General features: G+C 39.6%; 1 protein-coding gene across 2 annotated transcripts in view; it reads left to right on the forward strand.

Annotated features, from left to right (window-relative positions):
* Positions 1 to 13,318, forward strand: part of LOC128148006 (scaffold attachment factor B1-like) — a 20,203-nt gene continuing 6,885 nt past the window's right edge. The window contains exons 1-11 of one of the 2 annotated variants that reach the window (XM_052801363.1): positions 1 to 312; positions 1,870 to 1,957; positions 3,180 to 3,244; positions 3,330 to 3,536; positions 4,878 to 4,940; positions 5,516 to 5,543; positions 6,450 to 6,948; positions 7,381 to 7,430; positions 10,488 to 10,588; positions 12,325 to 12,474; positions 12,570 to 12,646. In XM_052801363.1, coding sequence (XP_052657323.1) covers positions 124 to 312; positions 1,870 to 1,957; positions 3,180 to 3,244; positions 3,330 to 3,536; positions 4,878 to 4,940; positions 5,516 to 5,543; positions 6,450 to 6,948; positions 7,381 to 7,430; positions 10,488 to 10,588; positions 12,325 to 12,474; positions 12,570 to 12,646 — 1,517 coding nt within the window. In that variant the 5' untranslated portion in view covers positions 1 to 123. The remainder of the gene's footprint in view (positions 313 to 1,869; positions 1,958 to 3,179; positions 3,245 to 3,329; positions 3,537 to 4,877; positions 4,941 to 5,515; positions 5,544 to 6,449; positions 6,949 to 7,380; positions 7,431 to 10,487; positions 10,589 to 12,324; positions 12,475 to 12,569; positions 12,647 to 13,318) is intronic. The other variant, XM_052801364.1, reaches the window with a different exon arrangement.

Here is a 13,318-nt window from a genome sequence, read left to right on the forward strand (position 1 = left end):
CCCCTCCCTTCGGCGCGTCTTGGCCTCCCCACCATTTTGTGCTGCGATCGCAAGGTTAGCTGCTTGATTGTGCCTTATTCTCCCGTGCGTTCGGGCTTGAGGCGGAATATCGAAGGGGCCTTGATGGCGGAGAGTCAATCAGCGGCCGGGCTGGGGGACTTCACATCCCTTGGCGGGGCCGCGGCTCTCGGCTCGGAACCTGAAACCCGGCGGCTGAGCGAGCTGCGAGTCATCGACCTGCGGGCCGAGCTCAAGCGCCGTAACCTAGACAGCGGCGGCAACAAGAGCGTTCTTATGGAGCGGCTGAGGAAGGTGAGCCGCGGACCAGGCGGCAGAGGGGGCGGGGGAGGCGTCATCCGGGTCCTTTGTCCCCGGCCCGAGGGCGCTTGGCGCATGCGCGCTCGGGGTCTAGCCCGGAGTCCCGATCCACTGTGCCGAGGGAGGCCTTAAGGGGAGCGCGAGCGGTGCTGGGGAGGCGGGGTTGCTGTGTCCCTCCGCTGCTTCCCAGCGCTGAGTCCCGTGGAGCCGCGGGGTGTCCTTCAGCAGCGGCTTGCTCCTTTCCGCGCACCGCTGTGGAGCCGTTGCCGTTGCGGGGACCGCCAGCAGCCCCGCCGCTGCGCTGCTTCTTGCCACCGCCCCGACCCCCCCCAGCAGAGACCCGCGTCGCCCGCTCGCGCTCCAGCGTGTGGGCACCCGCGCCGCCGCCCGCACCGTGGTCGTTCCTTCGGAGCGCTGCTCTGATTTCTCTCCGCGGTGGCCCCGGTCTTTCCCTCGTTCCCTGTCCCTCATGTATGCGCGTCCTTCCCCGGTTTCCTGTCCTGTTCCCCCAGCATATACACGCGCTCCCCTTTCCCGTATGTCTTCTCTTGCTTCCTCTGGGCACGCTTCACCTGACTCTATCTCCCACCTCTCCGGAATGTATTTTCACAGACTTACGTGACGCCAGAACAGCGTAGTCAGTCCTGACCCTTTTATGGGTTCTAATAGGCCTGCACGTTGAGGAAAAAATACTGTCAGATGCGCTTGAGTTCCTGTAGCGATCGCTCTCAGTTTTATACAGTTAAAGCGCTTATCGGCCGAGCAGGGAGCCTTGTTTACAGATGAGGGGAACTTTGCTTCTCAATTATAGCTTGATTTGGTTGTGGGGTTGTTACAACACCATACTATTCAGTGTTTCTAACGGCTGATATGGCTGCCTGGCTTTATGACCTGAACTACGGTGAGACGGTAGTGTTTCCATCTGACAAATCCTTAAAAATGCTGCCATGGTTTGACCGTAGTAGGCAGCTAAGCACCACATGGCTGCTCACTTGCCCCCCCCCCCCCCCCCCCAGTGCAGGGGGGAGAATTGGAAGGGTGAAAGTGAGAGCAAACTCGTGGATCGAGTTAAAGGCAGTTTAATAATTTTTAAAAATGGGGAAAAAAACACCCAAGAAAAGCAAGTGATGTAAAAGAAGACAATTGCTCACTGTCAACTGACTGATGCCGAGTCAGTCCCCAAGTAATGGCAGCCCCACCAACTTCTACCCCTGCCAGTTTTATTGCTGAGCATGACATCGCATGGTACGGAATATCCCTTTGGTCAGTTGGGGTCAGCTGTCCCAGCTGTGTCCCCTCCCAGCTCCTTGTTCAGCCCCAGCCTGCTCACTGGTGGGGCAGGGTGGGAAGCAGAACAGCCCTTGACGCTGTGTAAGCACTGCTCAGCAATAACTAACACATCCCTGTGTTATCAACACTGTTCTCAGCACAAATCCAAAACATAGCCCCACACAAGCTACTGTGAAGAAATTTAGCTCTACCCCATCCAAAACCAGTACAAACGCACACCAATAAACAATACAATAGATGTCATACTGCTGTCTCCGATAGGCCATTGAGGATGAAGGAGGAGATCCTGATGAAATTCCTGTGGCCTCAGAACTGACCAACAAGAGAATGCCAAAAAGAACTAGCAAAGGTATGGAGTCTAGACAAATACAGTTCCTTTGTTTCCGTGTAGCTAGAACTTCGCATATGATGTTGATTTCTTTTGTTTCATTAGTTTAATTTAAAAAAAAAAAAAGGTTTTCTTTTTCCCTTAGGGAAAACGGTAAAACTCAGTTGCGTAGTGAGCGATAACAAGTTTAAATGATGATTTGACACCTTACCATACTTCTGTTAGCAAATCTTGAAACCTGTAGATGAGACCATAAGTTGCAGGTGTTTCTGTACTTGTGACCATGAGTGTAGAATTGTGTCAGGTACAGAGCAAGCAGCTGCAGCCAGTGTAAGCTCCTGTGAAAAGTTCTGCCAACTTACATTAAGGTGGCTCCACAACAACCCGGGTACTAATTGCCTTGCTGTAACTATATACATTTTCCTTTTTTCATAGAAGTCCTTGAAACTCCATCATCATTGGGATACATTTTTAGATGCAAGAAATTATAGTGGGAATAATTAGAACCATTGTTGCACAAATAACAAATGTGTTTAACTTTTGTTAGTGTCATATTTCATTTTATAGCTGTTGTTTTGAAAATAAACTGTTCTGAAATAGCTCATTAGTGATTTAAGTATATTTTGCTTCAAAATCATTAAATATTGTGTGGGCCATGTTACATATGGTTTATTTGAATTGCTCATAACCAGTTCCTAAAAGATACTTTCTGAAACTTACTTTTAAGCTGCTTCCTTTAAGATAACGGGGTAAAAATAGAGAAAGAGCAGTTGGTTTTGAATAGCGATACAAGTTTGCTGGTGACAGATATGCCTAAACATGAACTGTGTGTCCAAGATCTTAAAAGTGAATACTAATTCTAAATCAGTTTAATTATTTAAATGGTAAGAGGGATGTTGTTTGTAACAATGATAAGGTGTTTATTTTAAATGGAACACCTTCCTAGACAGTGTTGTCTTTTTAGGTGTTGAATGTTGTCTTTTTAGGTGTTGAAATGTTGTGGAATGAGAGGACCGTAGCTGTTGAAATATGTAGCTGTGCTACTTCTATTTCACGCTCATGCCGTTCGCTTGCATCGAGTGGCAAGTTGTCCTCTGTTACATCCAGACAGACCTGGACTTCTAAATCAGGGTCTTAATGATTATTTGTTGAAACAAACTCAGTGTTGAATAGATAATTCAGCGAACAGTAGACATGTTATGAAATTTAGTGCTGTAACTCACTTCAGTGATACTATTTTTAGGAAGAAAACCAGAAGAAGAAGGCGTTGAAGACAATGGACTAGAAGAAAACTCTAGAGATGGGCAGGTAAGTGAAATTATGATTGCTGTTACTAAGAATATGAACCATTTAACCCACAATAAATATACATCTACCCTTTTTCTTTCTGTAGGAGGATATAGAAGCAAGTCTGGATACCTTGCAAGATATTGATATGATGGATATTAGCGTGTTAGATGAAGCTGAAATAGATAATGGCAGTGCTGTAGACTGTGGAGAAGACTATAGTCCTGATAATATTCTTGATTCTCTGTCAGATAATAAAGACAATGTTGAAGCAGAAATGAAAGAACTTCCAGATCAGCTAACAGAAAATGAGGTAAGTGAATAGAGGTCTTTGTAAATTTTCAGAAGCTATTTAATAAGTATACGGGCACATGAATGAGTTATTTCAGTGTAATAGAATATAGGACATGAATATCATATGCATTCTATTTCACATTAACAGCTCTTATGTCCTGCTCTTTAAGTGGTAAATGTTCTTGGACCTGTCGGAGGCTGAAATGTTCACAGCAGACAGGTCACAGCCTTCTCTACCTTGCAGTAACGTCTCTGCTTGCTGTGAAAGAAGCCTGGAATTGAGAGTAATGTATTAGTTTTGGTGTTCTCTCTTCCCATTTATGTGTGTTTAAATGTATATATGCATATACCCAGCCATCTAGGTATTTACATACATGGAGAGAGAGAAACATGCTTTCAACTCACAGATAATTTGGAAATTTTTTCTGCAGAAATAATGCTTTGGTTTAAAGAATTTGTGTTGCACAGTTTTCTCATAGAGATTAATAAAACAAGAAGATCTTTATGTATTGTGTATTGCCCTGTTCTGACATTGCCAGGCTTACGACTTAGTTTTGAGAGCAATTTGCAATGTCTTCTACAGACAGCACAGTCTCCTGCTACTGAATGAAGAGCGTAATCTATATGTTACGTTCAGTCCCCAAATATTACCCTTCCTTGGATCCTTGTGTGGTTTTTTTTTTATTTCAGGCTGTTCACTCCCAAAACTGAACGTATTATCGTTCCTTGCCTCCTTATGTTTTTATTCATTTATTTATTTTAGGCCTGTGGTGTCTGTCTCAACTTTTTATCATTTATCTTCTGAAAACAGAGTCACTGTGACAACATCCAGTTGGCCTGAAAGGCAATTTTCTGATGTACTGTAAATTAGAGCTGTTGTGAATCATATAACTGATGAGCTTTGGTTGAGTCTTACCATCAGCTCTTAAGGAAGGAAGATTTTGGGGACGTGTTCTGTTTTTGGAGAAGTAGAAACCTAACTCAGCTTCGTTTCTAACTTCTTTTTTCAGTTAGAAACTAAAGAAGTAAAAAAGTGGGAAAATGGAAAAACATGTTATGTACAGTAACCACAGAAATGTGAAATAAATTTCCTCTCTAAATAAGAATAACTTTGAAATAGACAATGTCATGTTGAAATTAAAATGAAAGGTAACTGGAGAAAGATATTTAATCATCAAGAATATTTATATGTTGCTCCTCGTTCTTAGGTTACAATCTGAAGTAGCAATTGAGATCTGTCAAAAATACGGGAAAAGATTTCTCATATTATTGCTAGGGAAAATTGAATACAGTAGTATTTCTCCGAAAGGTAACGTTACTTTTTGTAAGAAATGCTATAATTCCTTTTTTACTCTTTTAGGAAGATTATGATGAAATTGAAAACAATTTAGATGCCTCTTCTTCTGATTTAATTGAAATGAAGGTAAATTGAAAATGTAGCTGTATTTCAGATTGTTATTACCAGTACTCACTCTGTGCTCATACTACAGAAAAGCAAACGTGACCATAATATGAAATTGTAACAGAATCCAGGACATACATGATCTTGCTCAGAATACAGTCTGTCAAATGAGAATGCCCTGTGTTTTTTCCCTACTTTTCAGTCAGCTATCAAGACTTACTCCACTTTTGTGGCAAATAAAAATGGTCTTGTACTGTTGATTTCTTCGTTCTCCTGCTGATCATATCGAGTAGTAGCTGGGTTTGTTTTTCACTGTGCAGTTGATATGGTACACAAAGATTACTTTATCGGTCTCTTTAACATTCCAAGTTAGACATGACACACAATTGTGGCTGATATTTTGATTTGGCTTTAACATGCCAGAAAAATTACCTATGTAAAATACTCAGTTCCAGTGGATGGTGAAAAAAAGTGCTAAATGTAGTAGGTGAATTTGTGTAGTTTTCAATCTTTGGATTGGGCAGGGGTTTGCTATTATTCTGTGTTACGAAATACGTTTTATGAAATCCTCATTCTGTGTTTATTTTCCCAAACAGAAAATGGAGAAGCTACACTTGGAGCCAGGTACTGTTAATGAAAAACATATTCCTGTCTTTTCAACTAATACTTTTTAAACCATTAACTATTAAAAAAACAAGCAAACAAACAGAATTTGCATTATTTTTATGATGGACAATCCAGATCATGCAGGGTCATAGAGATTGGAAACCCAATCATATCCCCAGATCTGTGAAGTGATGCTTGTCATCTTTGAAATATTTCCAGTGAAATGAAATGGTTTAAAAACTTGTTAAACTACATAAATGGATTTAGAGAAGTTAATCACAGTTTAAAAGCTAAAGATTCTACTTGTAAACAGATCTTGTGATATCGCACACACCTTAACTCTGTTACTAAGTAGAGAGCAGTGAAAGCAGTAAAAAGATATTATAGGGCATTAAAAGGTAAAGATTAGTTGTTACTGGATACAGAAGAAAGAAGAGAGTTTCTTCATGGAAATTTCATACAGATACTTTTCACTTTCTGGACTGCAAACACACTCATGCACCATCAGAAGATGCCCAGTTCTCATGTTGGACTGTCTGCTAAAAGAATTTCACAGAAATTTAAAAATTGAACCCTCAGTGCCTTGATACGTTCAGTTAAGCATCTCGGACTCTGGAAGCTAACTAGAGAAGAAACAGAGCTGAACGATTTCATGAAGAATATCAAGGATCAGCCAGAAGGTTTTTGTTAAATCTGTGGGGGCATTTTTCTTCCCTGTTAACATTTTAGGGCTGATTTGGTAGTTTGTCAGAGAGCGGTTAGCATAGTACTTTTAACACTGTGTACACTAGGGTTTTCCAATCTCTGTGTAGCTTAGAAGTTCTCTTGGTGTTAGTGTGGCAGCCATGCCAGTTCCACATTTGTGATTGCTGTATTTCCCTGGTGATTAAATCTTGTGCCATTCTATTCCTGTTAAATCCGTAGAAAATGAGAAAATACTCGACATTTTGGGGGAAACTTGTAAATCTGAACTACTTAACGAAGAAACTTCCGAAGCGGAGCGGCCACATGCACAGGAAGCAAGTAACGTGGTGCCAGGCAAGAGGCTAGCGGAGGAAGAGGACGCTCTTGCTGCCGCTCAGTTGGAGGAAGATGCTTTAGATTTGGACAGCAAATCGGCACAAGCTATGGCAAGGAAGGAAGCAAAGCGTTTAGTTGTAGCAAAAGGGGAGACAAGTGAACAGACAATAGAGGAAGAGAAACCGGACTCTGAATCTTTAGTAGTAGAGACCCTAAGCGATCAGAGTAGCAAACGCTCCCAAGGCCTGGAAGCCTCTAGTGGGGAAACAGCGGAAAAAGGCGCAGGTCCTGAAGCCAAAGGTAGCAAAGAAGATGCCAAGAAAACAGAAGACAAAGCTAATTCTGAGGAATCCCCTGCTACTAAAGAGTCCTCAACCAGTGAGGGCGGTGATCAGAAAAAGAGGTTTGTTTTTTCTCCGTTATAGACCAGATGCTATCTTTTTTTCATTGGTCCTTAAGTGATGCGAATAAGCTGTTTCCTTCAATTGGCCACCGAGACTGATGAAATTGTAGCCTATTGCTAAAGAGTCTGTTTTATTTCTCCATGTGCAGATATTTTTATTTTTTTTTAAACACAGAGGGTTTGATTTCTTTCCTTCCTCAACCTTCAAAGGTTGTTTTCTTAAATTACTCTTACTTGTAAACGTCTTCCTAATATAAGTCTGTTTAAGAATCTGACTTCATTATTTCTTGTCAGATTTCTTAAATCAAGTATACAAAGGTGTGTTTTCATTTGCAACATATTTTCTGGTAGGTATTTAATTTTAGCATTTTTCGTAATTTATATTTAGTCATTTTTCTTTCTGACTTGAACAATGTGGTGTTTTGTCTTTAGCCCTGTTGAGGAGGACAGAGATACAAAGATAATCTCAAAGGATGAGAAAGGTATGTTTCTTTTCAAAAATAGAACTTTAATGATTGCTTGGAGAAACTTGTTTTTGTACTGAATGGGGTGATCAGTGGGAAGGTGTTGGAATCTGTGCAGTTGTTAAGTATCATAAATAATTCACCTCTTTCTGGATTTTTTTTTTAATCTCTTTATGCGAAAAAAACTATTTTCCTTTTATGCATTTTCTAAGGATATCTGTGTCACAGCCTTTTGTTTGTATCTTAATCGTCAAAGATAGACGTTAATACGTGGCAAATATGTCTTTCATGGCACTGAAGACACTTACCAACAGCTGTTAGTGAGTCAAGAGCCTTTTAGCAATTGTGTTTGCTTTGCTAAATGCTTGTGATTCTTCATACTGTCTTCTGTTTTGCTGAAATAATTTGGAATCTAGTATTCACGTATTTAAATGCCACAGAAACTTACAGCTTAACGTTGTCTTCAAATTAGATTGACATTATTAAATCTTTGTCCACACAGATCCTATTTATGGTGCAAATATGCATCATAAGCAAGATGAGAATTTCTTGATCAACACTGTCAGGTGCCTGGTCCTTTTTTTCATCATACTTCTTCCTTTGAATACATCAGGCTGCTGAGTCTTTGCAGCTCACCCCATCTCTCTATTCTCTTCTGCCTGACCAGGGCAGAAAATTTAGAACTGACTGCTAACATTCTTCTTCCGTGTTGCAGGCAAGGTGGTTCAGCACGGTAAGCATGGAAGTTCCAGCAATTCCTATAATAGGCAAAAAACTCCTTATGAGATCAGTCTACTGACTGGACAGGGTTTAATTGGGTTTTACAACACAGACTGAACTCATTGTCAGCTGCTTTTTCCAAGATCTGGGGTTATACATGTCTGCAAGCTACTGGACCTCACCATCAGCTCCATTAGGGTCTGTTTACCTCTTGTTTACAGTCTGTAATCTTATGTTCTCTTATTTCAGAATATTTAAAAGAGTGTCTTGTGCATGCTGTCATTTACCCAGGGACTTGAGTGTATTTTTTTCTGTGGACTGGGAAAACTCTTCTTGAAGTTTGCATTCAAAACAGGCTTCAGGAACTTGGGTGTCTGATAACAACCTTGCCCCTGCATACCTTCCTCCAAAGGATGTGCTGTGTTCCATAACATTTGTTTTAAATAATTTTCTGGCTTAGTAAACAGCACTGGGGAGAGTTAGCCACTTGATTATGTAACTTTCTCTGCATGCAGAGCAAAGCGGTTGAGTCAGAAGAAAGGTACAGAACTATGTGCAAGTCAGTTCGGACTCGTACGTTGCTGTTTCCACACCTGTATGTATGAAAGGATTTTATTTAGAACAAGGAGTTTTCCATGTTCCATGCATTCATTACGAGGGCTGTATTAATAAGTGTAGAAAAATAAATTTATGAGCTCGTGTAAGTCTAGACTTGGCAGTTGATTTATGCGTAGCTGAAAGATGTCTCCAGTGTTGAGGGTTGGCTCCCAATACCCATATCGTTCTAGTTTCTAAGTTAGAGAAGATTTTATAGTACCAGTCTGTCTTTATCTTGAAAGTGCAGTACGATTGCAGGAGCACCATTTTAAGTCTTATGGGAGGGCAAAAACTGGAGATGTTAAGACTGATCAAAGCTTATTCAAAAAGGATATTAACGTAGTTTAAATAATCTAAAAAATCGACGGTAAAATACAAGAAAGAAGAAAGTGCTCATTTTTCTCTTTCTCCAGGATGCTGGTGCCAGTGTAACTGCAGGAGGCCATTTTAAAATTTTAGAGGAAGTGTGTGGAGTAAAAGCATCAAAGCCTATGGCTCAGCTTTTTGAAACACCAAGACAATATATCTCCCATGTGTTTGCACACGACATACCTTTGTCAATGCAGTTCTTGAGACTAGAAGATGACAAGTGTAGACTTAGTCCACTATATACAAAAGACCTCTTTTTTTTAAAAAGATTGGCACAAATGATTGCATGCTTCCCTAGGGAACTTGTGTAAATATTAACAATAATGTTCTCAGTGCTAAGCTCATGTTTGAGACAATGACAAAAAATATCTGGAAGTAGGAGATGGAAAGACACTCAAATAAAATAGCATTTTAGAAAGGTTCTGGAAGAAATGTCTCCCCTCGATGAAAGCACTTCTGATAAATTCCATACATCACCAAAAAAAAAAAAAAGGCAGATGGTTTGGAAGCAGGTAGCTGGACTGAAACCTGCTTCACTCCATTCATTGAAGCCTTGGAACTGGACACTACCAAGACTGATAAAAGGACTGTAAAGACATTTCAAAGGAGACTGGAAACACTATACCGGCTTAAGTGCTTCGCATTGAAATGCAAACACTAAAACTTGGAGTTCAGCTCAAACACTTTTTAAACACTAGACGTTGGGTTTTCAGACTTTACAAGTACATAAGCATTTATAAAATTATCTTTCTAGTTTAGATGCCAAATTGGATGGGTGTTCTCTAGTTCTTGCATAGTTAAAGAAAGCTAGGTCTTTTCTAACCCCTGTAACTGAAGTCACAGGCTTCATACCCCTAACTGTGTGGAATCTGTATGGGCAGAAATAGGAGAGAAATTTTCTTGCTTTTTTTATGGTGAATGTCTTTCCTTTGAGAGGTACAGTTAATCTGCATCCCATCCTCATTCCTTTGGAGTTGAGGAGATAAGGAGGGCAAGACATGAGCGTACATGGGTACTAACACAGTTCCCGGAACTCTAGCAGATCTTCTGTCTTTTCCTGTAAGTGCAGTTAGTGGGATCTATCCAGGCACATCTCAAGAGCCACACTTACTTCAGAGACGCCTTAGTCCAGTTTCTTTCTTGAAGAATGACATAACATATTTCTGTTGAATGTATCAAAGCTTGTAGTTCCATCTTAAAGTTTTTGGACTTGTAATACTACTTGCCTTCAGGAATCTGAATCATGGCAGGGAGAATGTTACGCATTGCATTTCATTTGCTCTATGATTTAAAAAAAGATTTGTGGAACTGCTGCTTTTTAATTCAGAAGTAGTTGTTGAAATAATTAAGATTTTGGGTATGTTTTGGTTTTGTTTGTTTTCTAATTAGGTCGCACTGCTAGCGGTTCTGGTAGAAACTTTTGGGTGAGTGGACTGGCTTCCACTACCAGAGCTACAGATTTGAAGAATCTGTTTAGCAAATATGGGAAGGTAAGGGTTTTTTTGGTTTGGTTTGGTTTTTTTCCACTTGAAACTGTCTTAACAAGACTTCTTAAGCTCCTGTCACTGAAAATACCAGTGAAAGGAATCAAATTATCAAAAATATTGTGGGATATCAAGGAAAAAATTGCCAAAGTACACACTGAATGACTGCTTTTTTATTCTGTCGCTCACTTCCAAACAAATATAAAATTCCATTTACAGTCCTTTATTTGAAACAGTCAATGACTGTTTACGTGTACTTCTGTCTCCTGTGCTGTAGTATAGTATCTTCACCCATTGGAAGTTCAGTCAACAGTGAATTTAACAGTGCTTATTGAAGACTTCCTTAGGACTAAGTAAAACATGCAGTAAATGTTGAAACATAATTATTGGGGAATATCTTAAGAATTGCTTTGGTACCTGAAGTTTTATTTTTGTCTAGAGTTAGCAATTGCTTTAAAGCACTTGTTTGGGTACTTTTGGGGGGGGGGCTTGGGGGTTGGTTTGGGGGGAGCGGGGGCCAGGTCCTGCAGTTGTTATTAACGATAGACAAAATGGCAAGTTAAATCTCCCTGTCAGTTGGGAAATTGAACGAGCTAGTTTAATAGAAGGCTGATGTCAGAGACCTCAGTAAGGATTTTTGTCAAACCTTTGAAGCCTATGTATAGATGACTGTCAGCAGATTGTAGTAAAAGAAAACTGTATCTGCTAGCAATTGAATGTTTAACTAATGAAAATACTCTGGAACTTAAATGTGACTTTACAATAGGTGCAAAAATGGATTAAGCGTAGCAGCTTTGAGTTTGAAAGTCATGAGACTAGTAAACAAAACCTTATTAACGTTCCTTGTAACAATAAAAATGCAATACTTTTCTTCCATTTATTTGTTCAGAATTCCATCTGGTAACCTGAAATGTTGATCATAGAGATGTGCCACAAAATTTTAAATGTAATTAAAAAATACGCAACAGCCAACCTAGTGTTTGCCTCTACTTAGATGCCATGGTAACGTTTAGTCATTTAAATAAAATTACTGTTATTTTCTTTGCAGTATTAGCAGAGGCAAACTTCTAGAAGTAAATGTACATCTGCAATAAATCAAATACTCAAAAGTATGTTCTTTATTCAGCTGTACTTTAAAATATAACACCTCTGTGAAATATGATTGATTTCTGTAATAGAAAGTGAACTGTATTGAATATACGAGCATAAGTAAGCACCATTTATGAAAACAGGTGTTTTATGTGGGCTTTTTCAAGTTATACTTTTGAGGGAAACTTCCTGTTTCTTAAACAAGATTGTAGATAACACTGTGGGTCTGCCTCTTAGCAATGACATGAAAACATTTTTTCAAGGGGAGATGGGACTTGGCAGTTGAGCTAGCATTTGGGTGGAAATTTGCTTACAATTTTTTATTAGGTTTTTACTCCTTTATACTTAAGCAAAATGATGATGTAAAGTTAGCTTTTTTTTTTTTTTTTTTTTTTTTTTAAACGGGCTTTCTTCAGAACAGGATTCGGTCTTTGGCTCCCATCTATTGATGCAGCTTTTGCAGCGTTGCATTGGCAACAGAAGCATGATTGGCTCCAAGCAATGCTTCTTTTGTATTTGTCAATCTCTTAAAAATAGAAATTTCCTGAATGATGATGGACAGGAATAAAACAGAGTAGAAATGGAGCTTGTACTTCTTGCTGTTAAATGGTGGGCACTTGTTACAGTGAGTGTAATACCTTTATTTTGGAAAGGTGGTAGGTGCAAAAGTGGTCACCAATGCTCGCAGTCCTGGTGCTCGCTGTTACGGCTTTGTTACGATGTCTACAGCTGAGGAAGCAACAAAGTGTATTACTCACCTCCACAAAACAGAGTTACATGGGAAAATAATTTCTGTAGAAAAAGTGAGTACTGATCCTCAAAGATATCCCATTACCATCAGATTGTACAAGTGATTGAGACCACATTCTCAGCTGATGATGTGCAAAATAAATTTCAGGCAAAAAATGAACCTGCTGGGAAGAAGCCAAGTGAAAAAAAAGAGAATGAAGCAAAGAAAGAAACAGTCAGTGAGAGGTACTGTTGTAAAAATTCTCTGTGCAAAGGTGTTTTGCTGTTCTTCAGTCTATGTTGATTTGTCAGGAAAAACAAAGTCACAGTAAGAATTTCTGTGACAAACATTCAAAAAGAGTGATAGATGCATTTTTCCAACTTTTACTACAAGGTAAACTTCTGTTGATGTTCAGTGCCTAACTTAACACACTTCTGTTATGTGCTTTAAGGTAGGCATTGGAAAATTGCATTTTCAAGCATACCTTTTAATTTAGCTACGTTTGGGTTTTAGTGAAGATTGTGGTGCTTTCATGTCATAAATCTATAGGAAAGACTATTGGAGAATTTTCATCAGTATGTCACTGTCTCCTTGTTAAATTTCTCTCTCATTGTAATAGGGCTTTCTCAGGTAGTTGTGGTCACAAACAGCTAAAGATCAGTTGTCCAAGATCTTGTTTCCAGAACATGTTCCTCTTCAGCACTATGCTTTTTCTCTCTAGCATTACTGAAAGTAGCTGAAAAAGACACTAAGACAGTGAATAAGACACTAAGTCCTTTGCTTTAATTATCTTCTTGAGGCGTAGCTCCTATTAAATGCTATTTGCTGAGAAGTTTTTGCCTTTATCTCATCTGGTTGCCCAACAACAATGGTTCACGTTGGCACTTCATAATTGTCATGTTGTATAAGAAACTTTG

Source organism: Harpia harpyja, chromosome 11, assembly GCF_026419915.1.
Source record: "Harpia harpyja isolate bHarHar1 chromosome 11, bHarHar1 primary haplotype, whole genome shotgun sequence".
Taxonomy (NCBI): Eukaryota; Metazoa; Chordata; class Aves; order Accipitriformes; family Accipitridae; genus Harpia; species Harpia harpyja.